A 16,095-nucleotide genomic window follows, 5' to 3' on the forward strand; every position below is an offset into this window, starting at 1 on the left:
CTGGTACTGTATGTATAATATATATTCCGGGCTCTGACATTGCTCGTTCTGATTATTCTTATTTATTAAATTTTTTTGAGGGGGGAGGATTTGTTTGTATTGTTTTGTATTGTTAGGTATTACTGCACTGTTGGAGCTAGAAACATAAGCATTCAGCTGCCCCTGCGATAACATCTGCAAAATATGTGTACGCGACCAATAACAATAATGTTTGATTTGATTTGATTTGACTAGACCAGCACAGAGCCTGTTGAGTTGTATCGACATACAGTACTGTTCTCCATGTACTATGTATTATCCAGTGTTCATGAGCTCATAAATGAAGATTAAATGTGAATCCAACTTCCTCTTTGCAGATTGAGATGCCTGGTGAAGCAGCTAGACAAGGGAGAAGTGAATGTGGTGGACTTGAGGAAGAATATAGAGTATGCAGCCTCTGTTCTAGAGGCAGTCTATATCGATGAAACCAGGTGAGTGCATTTCAGTTGAATTAAATACCATGCATGACTACATCAAACATATTGCACTCTGCACCGTTAAAGGTATGGGAAATAACTGCACAAATACAACTCACAGAAAATATGACTCATAGATAGTAACCTATTCTGATGATCAAATTCCTTGACAGAATCGAGTGCAGTACAACCAGTGGTGTACCACAAGGGCAGTACTATGTTGTTTTGGTGCCTTTGCTCAGACAATTTTGAAAGATACCTTTTCTATGCAAACAGTGTCTTTGTGTCTGCTGATCAAAGTCCAGTTCTCTCTGTGTCTCAGTTCACTCTGTGTATCAGTTCTCTCTGTGTCTCAGCTCTCTCCCTGTGTCTCAGTTCTCTCTCTGTGTCTCAGTTTTCTCTGTGTCTCAGTTCTCTCTGTGTATCAGTTCTCTCTGTGTATCAGTTCTCTCTGTGTTTCAGTTCTCTCTTTGTGTCTCAGCTCTCTCTCTGTGTGTCTCAGTTCTCTCTGTGTCTCAGTTCTCTTTGTGTCTTAGTTATCTCTGTGTGTCTCATTTCTCTCTGTGTCTCAGCTCTCTCTCTCTGTGTCTCAGTTCTCTCTGTGTGTCTCAGTTCTCTCTCTGTGTCTCAGTTCTCTTTGTGTCTCAGCTCTCTCTCTGTGTGTCTCAGTTCTCTCTGTCTCAGCTCTCTCTGTGTCTCAGTTCTCTCTGTGTCTCAGTTCTCTCTGTGTGTCTCAGTTCTCTCTGTCTCAGCTCTCTCTCTCTGTGTCTCAGTTCTCTCTCTGTGTCTCAGTTCTCGCTGTGTCTCTCTGTGTCTCGTGCTCGTACATATGTGTGTGTGTGTGGTGAAGCCAGAGACGGGGAGTGAACATCAGAGGGAAACGTCCGATTACTCAAAGGAGCACTCATCCACTCCATGCTTTACTTCTTCTTGTGTGAAGCTTTCCATCTCTCCATGGAGGAGACTATTAAACTAAAGTCTGACTGAGCCGCACATCCCTCTCAGTCTGGGCTGTTGTGGCTGTAGTTGATGATACAGACTGCAGAGTGAGTCAGCTCAGTTGGGCTCTCCAGCGATAAGCAGGTGTTGCCTAGCCTGTAGTCTGATTGCAGAGCTTATGTTTCTCTCTCTCTCTCTCTCTCTCTCTCTCTCTCTCTCTCTCTCTCTCTCTCTCTCTCTCTCTCTCTCTCTCTCTCTCTCTCTCTCTCTCTCTCTCTCTCCTCTCTCTCTCTCTCTCTCTCTCTCTCTCTCTCTGTTCATCCCAAATGGCACCTTATTTACTATGTACACTCTTAGAAAAAAGGTGCTATCTAGAACCTAAAAGGGTTCATCGGCTGTCCCATAGGAGAACCCTTTGAAGAACCCTTTTTGGTTCCAGGTAGAACCTTTTTTCGGTTCAAAGTAGAACCCTTTCCCTACATCTGTGCACTAGGCTCTGTGCACTAAAAGTAGTGCACTATAAAGGAGAATAGGATGCCATTTTGGATGCAGACTTTGATTGAATCATATTTGTGTAGTAATTGCATTTCCCATGATCGTAATAGATTATAATTTATTTTCAGCTCAGTTTTACAATTTCAGAATAATTACTTGCAGAAGGAAGTCCTGCACCCTTATCTCGATTCCATAAGCCTCATTTCCTTAGGTTAGCATCTAACCTAATGTTGACATTCTATAATCACAACTTTAAAAAGATCTGCCTCTCTTTTCTTCATTGGCCACATTTTCTTTCTCATTACAACTGAAGATCTGTTTTACAATTAATAAATCAACAAGGCTATTTCCTCAGTAAAACAAGATGAAGGGAAACTAAACAAATTGCAGTGGAAAGAGAGGCTGTCAGTTAACACTTAAGAAGTCCATTTACTGGGGATCACATAGTGAGGATGATGGTTCAGGGGCTCCATACCAGGACAGGTAAAAAGGCATTTGTTAAGACCTGGCCTCTCAACTCATTTACAGTCAGCAATGGAAACAAATTACACTTTTATTAGCAACATGCTATTACTATGCCCAGTGTGAGTGACATTTAGCATTTAGCTTTACTTTTGCAGGATATGGGTAAAAAGTGAATGAGAGGGAATGTGACACTCTTACAGGTGGGTTACAGGTATGTAACAGGTGAATATCAGGTAGTATGGTATGGTACTGTTACATTTGTGTGTTCCGAGTGACCTGGAGTCTGACTCTGTCCCTTGTTGCTCCCCTCCCAGGCGTCTTCTGGACACTGAGGATGAGCTCAGTGACATCCAGACGGACTCTGTCCCTATGGAGGTGCGGGATTGGCTGGCCTCGACCTTCACCAGGAAGATGGGCGTGGTCAGGAGACGACCCGAGGAGAAACCACGGTTCAAGAGCATTGTCCATGCCGTGCAGGCTGGCATCTTCGTCGAGAGGTACACACATATACACACATGCGCACACACACACACACACACACACACACACACACACACACACACACACACAGACACGTGCTGACACACATACACACACACACACACACACACACACAACAAACCACAGTCTTCTTCGTCAAGAAGAACTGGAGGATGTACTTTATATCATGTATGGGAAAATAAACATAAAGAATTACAGTAGGCTATCTACATTAATAAGTATGCAGAGACATTTAAGTACAGATAAATAAAAGAACATACCATCAAACCATTAACACTTTTGTTAGAAGCTCCAATGAATTGCTTCTTGTGTTGTTCTTAAAAGAAACACATAACTGTCATTCTGCCTTTCAATAGAAAATGGTTATTATTAAAAACCTGCCTACTTCCAGTAAGTGGGCACAAACATGAATACATAAATCATATTGAGCAATGCGCTTCCCTCAATTGCTTTCGGTTGTAGTCTAATAGTATTAACTGTCATTCTGCCAGTTAATAAAAATGGTCAGTAGTGAATTCTTACTTACAGTGGGTAATAACATGAATACATAAACATCATTAACAGCAATGCGTCTCGATCTCCTCAAGAGCTGGTGCTATGGCCTGTGTCTCACTCTTATTTCCATGGCAACTACTAGGCTCCTGAATTGAATATTCCAAAATGGAACCCACAATGCAGGCATTCTCAGTTCGACAGTTGGAATTTACATTACTTAGTTTATTATTCAAATTTGTCAACCAATAGATTTGGATGGTTTCTTCTTTTGTGGACAACACTAGAATTTGAGTTATAAAATGTGTGTCCATATTCCATTTGTTAAAAATGTTGGAAGATCTGTCTTTACAGTTATATAATATGTCCGTCAGACAGTATGGTCTCTTCAGCCCAGATTCTCCTGAGAAAAACGAATGGGTCTAGGACTGAAAACACTCTCAGAGGAGACGAGAGAGGAGAATACAGTCAAAGCCCAGCCTGCCAGATTCTCCTTCTTCTCTTTTATAAACTAGATGTAGGATGCATCCCAAATTGCAACCTATTCCCTATATAGCACACTACATTTGACCAAGGCCCATAGAGAATAGGGTGCCATTTGGGACACAACCCTCTTCTCTTTTATTAACTAGACACTTGAAGAACAGAGAGAACTTGGCTGGGCTTCCGACGTCACACCTTTCTTTGTTGCTGTTGCCAAAGCCCAAATACAGTCTTTCTTTGGCCTTATTTAACAGCCCTGTCTCATCCCTCCCCTCACCCCTTTCAACACCCAGCATTTGGTTCGGTTCTGGCCAGCGCCAAAATATTTGTAATCTGCAAAGAATGCCTGCTCAAAAGCCTTGCTGCCTTTTATCTTTCAAAAATTAAATTACTGTTGATCCCATTACTAATCGTTGACTGTAGCATTTTGATACCATAATGGGAAGAATACAATTGAAATCATTAGCCGTTGTTGGTTGTCTGTGTGTACAGTTTTCTATGTATACAAAGTACATGTACAGGAGCTGCCCCAGCGGGCAAAACTCATTGAAATGAAATCATTAAAAGCAGTATTCATCATAACATTATTTAAACCTGTTTTGCCCGCTGGGTGCATCGCAGTTCTATTGTCTAACCACCTAATGGTTGTGTATCTATCTTCAGGATGTACAGACGGACATCTAACATGGCTGGACTGACGTACCCTCCAGCTGCCATCACTGCTTTGAAGGTGCCTGATACATCATATTACTATTACTATAGTATTACTATTACTATTATACATCATACATTAGGGACTGGTTTCCCAGACACAGACTAAAACTCATGCTCAATGGGGAATCTCTTGTCTTGCTCAATCTGTGTCGGGGAAACCGGACCTATGAGAAATTAAAGATGATGACATCAGTCAAGCTACACTTTGAGATAGGAATGTTGACATGCTAAAACATTAAAGAGATAATAAACTGTGTCATATCATGCATATAACTGCAGAATAAAGGCTTTATTATATCTGTACAAGATGTACCTAATTTTACAGCTGTTTTAGACTTTATCATAACATCATCATATTCTGGCATTCATAGCGATGATAATCAATATGTGTTTTATTATAGAACACAATGTGTGTTCTATTTAATTCTGTGCTGTCATCATCCCTGACATCATCTTATTGTTTACAGGATGTAGATAACTGGTCCTTTGATGTGTTTGTGCTCCACGAGGCCAGCAGTGAACACGCATTAAAGTTCCTGGTGTACGAACTGCTCACCCGATATGACCTGATCAACCGCTTCAGGGTTAGTCTCTCTTCAGTCTCTCTGTCATCAGGCTGTGTGAGTTTGTTTGTTAACTAAGTATTATTCCTAATCACCTCCTTAGCCTGTTCTATACCACAAGCCTCTGTGTGTGTGTGTGTGTGTTACTCTGTCCTCTGTTCTATACCACAAGCCTCTGTGTGTGTGTGTGTGTGTTACTCTGTCCTCTGTTCTACACCACAGGCCTCTGGTCTGGGTGCCTCAGAGGAACCTCCAACCTCACACTGTTTCTGTTCTGTTCTCTTTGTCTGGTTTTATACTATAGTTTCTACATGTCCTCTATTAGACGAGTGGTGAGATTATCACCAACACGTACTGTTACTGTGCTTTGATCTGAATGTGAGGATTATATTTTAATCATATGATAATATGGTTACACTTTACTTGAAGGGCTACATTCACTCTTAGAAAAAAGGGTTTCAAAAGGGTTCTTCGGCTGTCCCCATAGAATAACCCTTTTTGGTTCCAGTCAGAACCCTTTTGGGTTCCATGCAGAACCCTCTGTAGAAAGGGCTCTACATGGAACCTAAACCAGTTCTACCTGGAACCAAAAAGGGTTGTTCCTATGGGGACAGCCGAAGAACCCTTTTAGGTTCTAGATACACACTTAGAAAAAAGGTGCTAAGACTACATGACATACAGTGTTTTGCAGTTTTAAAACACATTTTATGCGATTCTACTAATTTTGCCATGGATGGAGAGAAAATGTTACAGTTTCAATGCTATATCCCCTGCAATTCTACACATTTTGCCATGACTTATGCCATGTTCATATGATATCTGAGTGGGAGTGACTAACAAAATCAATGGGGGACCCCTGGAGATCAGGGCCCCTAGTCATGTGCCCTGTGTGCCCAGTCAGTAGGCTAATTCGGACATGATTACTACAGTGATTAGATAGCTGGCTAGACTAACTTACCTAGCAATCCATAAAATGTTAGCTGACATGGGTTAATTGATTGACTGTCAGTGACTGACATAACAGGAGGAAAACTGCTGAAGTACTACCAAATGTCCACATTGCAGATTGTGTATACAAGCCAGCAGCATACCACCCTGCATCCCACTGCTGGCTTGCCTCTGAAGCTGAGCAGGGTCGGTCCTGATTAGTCCCTGGATGGGAGACCAGATGCTGCTGTAAGGGGTGTTGGAGGGCCAGTAGGGAGCACTCTTCCCTCTGGTCTAAGGAGATCCCAATGCCCCAGGGCAGTGAAGGGGACATTGCCCTGCATAGGGTGCCGTCTTTCAGATGGGACGTTAAACGGGTGTCCTGACTCTGTGTGGTCATTAAACATCCCATTGCACTTATTGCAAGACTAGGGGTGTTAACCCCGGTGTCATGGCTAAATTCCCAACCTGGCCCCATTCCATCATGGCCCCTAATCATCCCCCTCATTCCTAATTGAGATATATCACTCTCTAGCTGATGTGTGATTAGCGTTCTGGCACAAAAATGGTTGCCGTGCATCACCCAGGTGGGTGCCACACATTGGTGGTGGATGAGGTGAGTTTCCCCCCACTATGTAAAGCGCTTTGAGTACCTCAGTTGGTAGAAAAGCGCTATATAAATCCAGTCAAATATTAATTATTATTCTACCACGCTATCTCTCAACAGTCAGTCGGGAGGCCCTACGCACAGCGTATAGGTGGCCTTGTCACCTACAGATTGTTACATGTGTGGGTTTTGTCATTCACAGCCATACTGTCATACTGTTCCTAGAATCAATGTGACAGCTAGGCTTTAAATGGACACTCAAATATCCGAAGGAGCTCAGCTCTTTCATTGTGAATGTGAACGTGTGTGACGGATGATGCTCATATTTGATTTAGGAAGAGCAGTGTTCTGGGCCCTACTCTGCTCTTAGTCTGATTAAACAAAATGAGTTAAGCTCACACATAAGCTACAGTACACGTACACATGAAGCCCCCACACGTGTCTCTCTCTGTCTCTCCAGCTTCGTTGGAGAAAAGATAACTCTCGCACTCATGCCAATTTGGACAATAAACAATGTGCCAGATGTAATATCTTGCAGGAGTGTGCAGGAGGGATCTTTTCTCTAAGGAAGTCAACTCTGGGGATGTAATTCTATGCACTACAAATGAGAAAAGAGTAGTGGTGTGTGTGATAGCATTTCACTTCTGTCTCTCCAGCTGCCTTGAACTCACTGTGTTAGTCATTGTCTGTAGTGGAATTGGCCCTCTCTGACCAAGCAGAGCCACTCACCTTCCTGTTGTTCATCTAGCGGACAATTTGAGCTCTTGCTTTTGTTTCTGTCTGTTTAATGTTGTGAGTTATTTTTATTTATTTTTTACCTCCCTGTTCTTCCCCAGATACCAGTGTCATCTCTGGTGTCCTAACCTCCCTGTTCTTCCCCAGATACCAGTGTCATCTCTGGTGCCTTAACCTCCCTGTTCTTCCCCAGATACCAGTGTCATCTCTGGTGCCTTAACCTCCCTGTTCTTCCCCAGATACCAGTGTCATCTCTGGTGTCTTAACCTCCCTGTTCTTCCCCAGATACCAGTGTCATCTCTGGTGTCTTAACCTCCCTGTTCTTCCCCAGATACCAGTGTCATCTCGGGTGTCTTAACCTCCCTGTTCTTCCCCAGATACCAGTGTCATCTCTGGTGTCTTAACCTCCCTGTTCTTCTCCAGATACCAGTGTCATCTCTGGTGTCTTAACCTCCCTGTTCTTCTCCAGATACCAGTGTCATCTCTGGTGCCTTAACCTCCCTGTTCTTCTCCAGATACCAGTGTCATCTCTGGTGCCTTAACCTCCCTGTTCTTCTCCAGATACCAGTGTCATCTCTAGTGCCTTAACCTCCCTGTTCTTCCCCAGATACCAGTGTCATCTCTGGTGTCCTTCGTAGAGGCTCTAGAGGTGGGCTACAGCAAACACAGAAACCCCTACCATAACCTGATCCACGCTGCCGATGTCACACAGACAGCACACTATCTGATGCTCCACACTGGCATTATGGTGAGTCTCACATGCACGCACGCACACACACAGACAGAGGTGGGTGCAATGGGGATGCAATGAATTGTCCCCCAGCATAATAGACAGATCAAAGAACAGGTTCTGATTGTGTTACATTTATACTTTTCTCTCTCTCTCTCTCTCTCTCTCTCTCTCTCTCTCTCTCTCTCTCTCTCTCTCTCTCTCTCTCTCTCTCTCTCTCTCTCTCTCTCTCTCATTTCAATTTAAGGGCTTTATTGGCTTGGGAAACATATGTAAACATTGCCAAAGCAAGTGAAGTAGATAATAAACAATAGTGAAATAAACAATAAAAATGAACAGTAAACATTACACTCACAAAAGTTCCAAAATAATAAAGACATTTCAAATGTCATATTATGTGCAAATAGTTAAAGTACAAAAGGGAAAATAAATAAACATAAATATGGGTTGTATTTACAATGGTGATGGTTCTTCACTGGTTGCCCTTTTCTTGTGGCAACAGGTCACAAATCTTGCTGCTGTGATTGCACACTGTGGAATTTCACCCAATAGATATGGGAGTTTATCAAAATTGGGTTTGTTTTCTAATTCTTTGTGGATCTGTGTAATCTGAGGGAAAAGGTGTCTCTAATATGGTCATACATTTGTCAGGAGGTTAGGAAGTGCAGCTCAGTTTCCACCTCATTTTGTGGGCAGTGTGCACATAGCCTGTCTTCTCTTGAGAGCCAGGTCTGCCTACGACGGCCTTTCTCAATTGCAAGGCTATGCTCACTGAGTCTGTACATAGTCAAAGCTTTCCTTAATTTTGGGTCAGTCACAGTGGTCAGGTATTCTGCCACTGTGTACTCTCTGTTTAGCATTCTAGTTTGCTCTGTTTTTTTGTTAATTCTTTCCAATGTGTCAAGTAATTATCTTTTTGTTTTCTCATGATTTGGTTGGGTCTAATCTCTCTCTCTCTCTCTCTAGCACTGGCTCACTGAACTGGACATCCTAGCAATGGTGTTTGCTGCAGCTATCCATGACTTTGAACACACTGGGACAACCAACAACTTTCACATTCAGACCAGGTGTGTGTGTCAGTATTCTTCCTGAAGTTTCCTACGAATGGTGCAAACTTCTTCTTCTTCTTTCAGTAGGCATTTTTATTCCTGAAGTTTGACACAACACTTAGCTACTGTATCACTGATCGTGATCCACCTAATGGATATATTATTTATTTCTATTTCCATTCATTCCATTTGATTCCATCCTACCAATACCAATGTTCAACTGAACATGTCCTTGTATTGTACTTTTAGTACAGCTTTTGCCTCCCAGACAGACAGTGCAGTCAGTCTGACCCTGACTAATGAATGCCAATGGAGCCTTAAGAAGGGAACATGGTCGTATAAAGAGCCCATTTAAGTGAAGGCACCCATTTAAAGAACCCATTAAAATGAAGTGCACAATGTGAATACTCAATATTGCAGCATTGACCTCAGTGATAAGGGACAGCAGAGAGAGAGAGAGAGAGAGAGAGAGAGAGAGAGAGAGAGAGAGAGAGAGAGAGAGAGAGAGAGAGAGAGAGAGAGAGAGAGAGAGAGAGAGAGAGAGAGAGAGAGAGAGAGAGAGAGAGAGAGAGAGAGAGAGAGAGAGAGAGAGAGAGAGAGAGAGAGAGAGAGAGAGCGAGAGAGAGAGAGAGAGAGGAGTCCTTTAGTTTAAACCCTTCATTACCTCAGCATGGCTCTCTAGTCTAATAACAATTGATCAGAAAGGCCACTGGTACTTTAGATATGAGGGTTGTGGTGAAATGGAAAATGATGGTATTGTCTAAACTCTCCCTCTGTGATTATTTTCTATCTCCAAACTGCCCTAGCACTGGAGTAAAGTACTACTAACTGTCTCATTAGTTTTTTCTCATTTTACTTATAATTACATTTAGAAAAATGAATACAATATTATTTGTCTCGGAACAACTACTTTCTAATGTGGTCCTGTTCTGCAACTTACCCAAAGTTGAAATGAGTTTTCTCATTAGGAGAATCTGGAATTCTCATTTCGCTACCATTACATAAAAAATAAAAAAACATTTTAGTAATTTAGTAGACACTCTTATCCAGAGCGACCTACAGGAGAAATTAGGGTAAAGTGCCTTGCCCAAGGGTACATCAACAGATTTCACCTAGTCGGCTCGGGGATTCAAACCAGCGACCTTTCGCTAGGGTACCTGCTGCCCCATCTCAAATAGCTACCATTGCTATCGTATCTTAATCGCTATCATAATTTCAAAACTGCTGCCATACAGGTTGGCTACCTGGTAAAGTAAGCTAGCCTGGGAACCGCCATGTAGCACAATGACTAATCACACGGTGATTCACACCTTCTCTTCCCTTTTCTTCTGCTCCTTCTCTTCCTCTATCCAGGTCAGAGGTGGCCATCTTGTACAACGACCGGTCAGTCCTGGAGAACCACCATGTCAGTGCTGCCTACAGACTTATGCAAGAGGATGAGATGAACATACTGGTCAACCTGTCAAAAGATGACTGGCGGTGAGTTAAGAAAGACTCCTCAGATCCTCAGTGTTTGGGGTTTTAGGCTGTAAAGCACTTAGTGACAACTGCTGATGTAAAAAGTGCTTTATAATATACATTTGATTAATAGATTGAGATCACCACTTCAAAGAACGAAAGGGCTAGTACTGTAACATAATCTGGATACTTAGCCTTGACTTTAGGTTTGGATACGAATGTGGTGTGGTGTGGTATGCCAACGCAAGACTATAATATAAACTGGAGGATAGAAAGGATATTTCACTCTATCAGTGATCATGGAAAGTCCCACAGGCTCACACCTGTCATTAGGTACTGTATAGAAATTCTATGCTAGGGGTTGTTGGAAGTGGAAGCGGTGCTAGACATCATACTATGTTCTTGTCCTGGAGAATCAAAGAACAGCTGGAGTGGAGGCTAGGTGGAAACTAACCCTGTTCTCCTGTGTGTGTTTCCAGAGAGGTGTGAACCTTGGTGATTGAGATAGTCATGATTACAGACATGTCCTGCCATTTCTCTTTAACCTAACTCTAACCTGTCTGTCTGTCTGTCTGGCTGTGTCTATGTCTGTCAGAGAGCTGCGGACCCTGGTGATTGAGATGGTGATGAGTACAGACATGTCCTGCCATTTCCAGCAGATCAAAACCATGAGGAACGCCCTGCAGCAGCCCGAGGGGTGAGTGGACTGTCTCTGGACACTGACCTATGACCTCTAACCGCTGAACCCTTACCCCTAACCCCTATCCCTTAGCCCTAGCACTCTGGACCATGCCTTTCTTTCTTTCATCAAGTTTTAATGTCACATGCACAAGTACAGTGAAATCCTTTATTGCAAACTCAAAGCCAACAATGCAATAATCAATAACAATGTATTACTAAACTGAAAAAAACACGAGAAATAAGAATAAGAAATATGAAATACACAATCAAGTAAGTAAGTCAGCATACTATAAGTCAGTTCCAATACCATATTTACATGTGCAGGGATACTGGAGTGATGGAGGTAGACATGTATAGGGGTAAGGTGACTAGGCAAGAGGATATAAGATACACAGAGTAGCAGCACCTTGCATGTGAGTGGGTGTGCGGGTGTGTAGAGTCAGTATAAATGTATGTGCATATTATGTGTGAGAAAATTATGGAGTGAGTGTTTGTGTGTGTGTTGGAGTGCCACTGTGTGTGAGTGTGTAGGTCCCTGTGTAAATAGTCTATGGCTTGGGTGGTTGGGGTCTTTGACGATTTTCCGGGCCTTGTTTTCACACCGCCTGATATAGAGGTCCTGGATGACAGGGAGCTCGGCCCCAGTAATGTACTGGGCTGTTCGCACAACCCTCTGTAGCACCATGCGATCGAGGGCGGTGCTATTGCCATACCAAGCAGTGATGCAGCCAATGGTACAGCTGTATAACCTTTTCAGGATTTGAGGGCCCATGCCAAATTTTTTCAACCTCCTGAGGGGGAAGAGGCACTGTCACGCCTTCTTCACGACTGTGCGTGTGTTTGGACCATTTTAAGTCTTTAGTGATTTGGACACAGAGGAACTTGAAGCTGTCTACCTGCTCCACTGCTGCCTCGTCGATGTGGATGGGGGCATGCTCCCCCCCCCCCCCCATTTCCTGTAATCCACAATCAGCTCCTTGGTCTTGCTGATATTGAGGGAGAGGTTGTTGCTCCGGCACCACACTGTCAGGTCACTGACCTCCCTGTAGGCTGACTCGTCGTCGCCGGTGATCAGGCCTACCTCTGTCATGTCGTCAGCAAACTTGATAATGGTGTTGGAGTCGTGTGTGGCCACACAGTCGTGGGTGAACAGGGAGTACAGGAGGGGACTAAGCACACACCCCTGTGGGGCCCCTGTGTTAAGGGTCAGTGTGGTGGAGATGATGTTGCCTACCCTCACCACCTGGGGTCGGCCCGTCAGGAAGTCCAGGATCCAGTTGCAGAGGGAGGTGTTCAGACCCAGAGTCCTAAGCTTGGTGACGAGCTTGGAGGGGATAATGGTGTTGAATGCTGAGCTGTAGTCAATGAACAGCATTCTCACATAGGTATTCCTCTTATCTAGGTGGGTGAGAGCAGTGTGGAGAGCAATTGAGATTGCTTCAGCTGTGGATCTGTTGGGATGGTATGCAAATTGGAGTGGGTCTAGGGTGGCTGGGATGGTGGAGTTAATGTGTGCCATAACCAGCCTCTCAAAGCACTTCTTGATTACAGAAGTGTGTGCTACAGGAAGGTAATCATTGTTGCATGAAGCCTTAGAGATCTTAGGAACAAGGATGATTGTGGTCATCTTAAAACATGTGGGGATTACAGACTGGGACAAGGAGAGGTTGAAAATGACTGTGAATATGCCTGCCAGCTGTTCTGCGCATGCTCTGAGAACGCGCCCTGGAACGTGCCCTCAATCCTACGTGTGTGTGTGTGTGTGTGTCACTCTGTCTCAGTGTATCATTTTGTGTGTTAGCTGATATACTGTTGTATCTACAGAGTAGACAAGGCTAAAGCCTTATCTCTGATGCTGCATGCAGCTGACATCAGCCACCCAGCCAAGGCCTGGAAGCTGCACTACCGATGGACACAGGCCCTGATGGAGGAGTTCTTCAGACAGGTACAGTACAAACAGTCCCACTGCTACAGTGCATAGTCACTGACAGAAACCATGGAAGAGAGAAACTTGAGTGTTTCAGCACTGTATTCTGTATGTATCCCACTTCTGACACCTGTATTGTTAAGGAGATGGGACACCATTCTGATAGCTTCAGGAATATCTTCACTCGGATAAACTGGTTATGTTATACAGAGCATTATGGGTATTGTAGTACATCATGCTACAGTATACAGTGTTGTTGTTTTCTTACAGGGCGATAAGGAGGTTGAGTTAGGGCTGCCATTCTCTCCTCTGTGTGATCGTAAAGCTACAATGATTGCACAGTCACAAATAGGTGAGCGTCACACCCTGTTATTGGCCTCACTGTGAGCTGTTTCATTCAGCATAGGTTTGTATACTCCAACAGGCCATAGCTCAAATGGGCCACCATGTGGACATTTGAGAAAGTATTTTATATTTTTCCCTTTATATGATAAAGCATGGGACTCTACACTGTCTGTCCTCATATATTGCTGTTACTGTAACATCACACACATCGTTTTTCTCCTGTTTCTCCAAAAAGTACAATTGTCAGTGTGAGCGAGTCATGCCCGTTTTTCTTCTCAAATGGTTGTCTGTCTCGCAGGGTTCATTGACTTCATAGTGGAACCCACATTCTCTGTGTTGGTGGACACGACAGAGAAGATCATTACCCCTCTAATAGAGGATACCTTAAAGTCACACGACACTGGCGTCCGCAGGTCAAGGTGGGACACATTCCTAATATTATACACTCAGTTTTCCCAGTTTAACATTCAAAATGCCTACCAGTATCATCAGTAGGCTTACCACATTCTCGATCTTCAATCTCTATGGTCGATCGAAGCTGTGGAGTAAGCAACCAAGTATTACTCCAGTGTTTTCTGTTCTATTTAATTGATGTCCATTTTAGGACAGCCTCACAAGGAGTTGGTGTCATATATTTGACAGAATAGACGTAATTTGACAGAGTTTCTATACTATGTTGCTCAGTTTGACGGGTAGTGGGTCGGTGACGGTGGTGGAGTCAGTCCAGAAACACAGTGGCCGAGGATCCAGCCAGGGGGTTGACCAGGGTCTCGCTACAGACTATAGCCTGACTGGCATCAACCTGAAACGGGTCAGACACACACTGGCAGAGGTCATCCAACACAACAAAGATCGATGGAAGGAGCTCTCTGTCCACGGTATAGTAGTCTTCTTCTTCTTCTTTAGTCACCTGAATTACATTTACATTTGAGTCATTTAGCAGACGCTCTTATCCAGAGCGACTTACAGTTAGTGAGTGCATACATTATTTTTTTATTTTTCATACTGGCCCCCCGTGGGAATCGAACCCACAACCCTGGCGTTGCAAACGCCATGCTCTACCAACTGAGCTACATCCCTGCCGGCCATTCCCTCCCCTACCCTGGACAACGCTGGGCCAATTGTGCGCCGCCCCATGGGTCTCCCGGTTGCGGCCGGCTACGACAGAGCCTAGATTCGAACCAGGATCTCTAGTGGCACAGCTAGCACTGCGATGCAGTGCCTTAGACCACTGCGCCACTCGGGATAATTAATACCTTTCCTTCTTTCAGTGTTCTATGTTCCTTCCATTGTCAGAAGACTATGTATGACAGTAGATGTTCTCTTTGCTTGTGTTATCTTGTTTCCTCAGAATTGGCGAGTAAAGAGCGAGCTGAGTTGAACACTGACCCAGAGGAGGAGGAGTCCCAGATGAACACAGGGGTTACGTTGACTCACACCAGCCCTGAGAGACATAGCCAGGAGCTCCAATCAGAGCCCTTCAATGAACTGATGAACAACACAAACTCCAATAACTCTTCCCAGGAGGACTCAGAGCTGGACAACCATCCTCACAGTCCTCTGTCTCCATGTGAGGATAAAGAGACAAGATCACCTGACTCCATCTCTCCTGAATGCCTACCATGGAACGGTAGGAATGTTAGCTAGCGATATGATACGGTACAATATGACATGATACAATATGATATGGTACGATATACAATACGATATACGACACAATATACAATACAATATACAACACAATATATGATACGATGTACAATACGATACAACAATGCAACATAATGTAGTGCAACGTAACAGAACACAACACAGTACACCAAGTAATGTCATGACTTTTTACAATTCTGTGTCCTGTCAGTAGGTTATAGCTATGTAGTATTTCTCTCATCTCTATAATCGTATTGTCAGTCACGACAATTGTCAGTCACGACGATCTGTGACTGCGGAGTGGAGGGTTGTCAAGGTTACAGCTGTGTGATGCTGTGTTGTCATGGAAACTGTTGTTGTTTGCAGGAGAAGGCCCCGGGGCAGTCCTTGAGTCGGGGGAGGAGTCTCTTCAGAGCCCTTGATTCTGATAAGCTACCCAACAACGTTGCCACTTCCTGATTCATCGTATTTATTGTACATTTGTTCTGATTTATTTCATTTTCAGTCTATTATTGTATTGTTATTTATTAAAGATAGGGGTCTTCTTGCTCCTCTTTGCACCGCAAGTAGTTTTTGTCTATATTCATTCCCTCTTTAATAACTCTCTTCTCTTTCAGATGGGTTTGTATGGTACACTAGGACGATCACGATACTTAATTGCAACAGTGTGTGTTCTCTGTTGATCTCATGCTAGACAAACATATTTGACCCTAGAGTAATACTGGAATGGTGGCTTTTAATGTGCCTTGCCCACAGTTACCCACACTACCATATAAGAGCATGATTGGTTGTGCAGTGCCTAATATTACCCACTTGGGGATGCTGTTGCATTCCTTTCCCCTTGTGATGTAGTTGACATACACCCTCTCTATTTGATAC

At 43.6% G+C, this 16,095-nt stretch overlaps 1 protein-coding gene across 2 annotated transcripts; it reads left to right on the forward strand.

Annotated features, from left to right (window-relative positions):
• The first annotated feature begins 212 nt into the window (after window positions 1-212).
• Window positions 213-15,776, forward strand: LOC311121827 (dual specificity calcium/calmodulin-dependent 3',5'-cyclic nucleotide phosphodiesterase 1A-like). Of its 2 annotated transcripts, none has more exons than XM_084196269.1 (14): window positions 213-470; window positions 2,669-2,851; window positions 4,494-4,560; window positions 5,012-5,164; window positions 7,984-8,124; window positions 9,073-9,173; window positions 10,509-10,634; window positions 11,209-11,310; window positions 13,119-13,239; window positions 13,492-13,573; window positions 13,865-13,985; window positions 14,251-14,444; window positions 14,918-15,196; window positions 15,583-15,776. In XM_084196269.1, the coding sequence occupies exons 2-14, from the start codon at window positions 2,724-2,726 to the stop codon at window positions 15,636-15,638; spliced, it is 1,671 nt and encodes a 556-aa protein (XP_084052395.1). In that variant the 5' UTR covers window positions 213-470; window positions 2,669-2,723; the 3' UTR covers window positions 15,639-15,776. The 2 variants fall into 2 exon arrangements, with proteins under 2 accessions (XP_084052395.1, XP_084052394.1); XM_084196268.1 differs by lacking the exon at window positions 213-470 and adding an exon at window positions 2,444-2,565 and having other exon boundaries at window positions 5,012-5,128.
• The last annotated feature ends 319 nt before the right edge of the window (window positions 15,777-16,095 follow it).

The sequence above is a fragment of the Coregonus lavaretus genome, assembly GCF_964263955.1.
Source record: "Coregonus lavaretus genome assembly, contig: HAP1_SCAFFOLD_2608, whole genome shotgun sequence".
Lineage (NCBI taxonomy): Eukaryota > Metazoa > Chordata > Actinopteri > Salmoniformes > Salmonidae > Coregonus > Coregonus lavaretus.

Excerpts from the sequence above, each read along its gene's own strand:
- LOC311121827 (XM_084196268.1), top strand. The coding sequence starts at position 2,528 with ATGAGAGGGAATGTGACACTCTTACAGGTGGGTTACAG. Across the intron at positions 5,129-7,983 it reads ACCTGATCAACCGCTTCAGG|ATACCAGTGTCATCTCTGGT; the intron begins GTTAGTCTCTCT and ends GTTCTTCCCCAG. Across the intron at positions 10,635-11,208 it reads CTGTCAAAAGATGACTGGCG|AGAGCTGCGGACCCTGGTGA; the intron begins GTGAGTTAAGAA and ends TATGTCTGTCAG.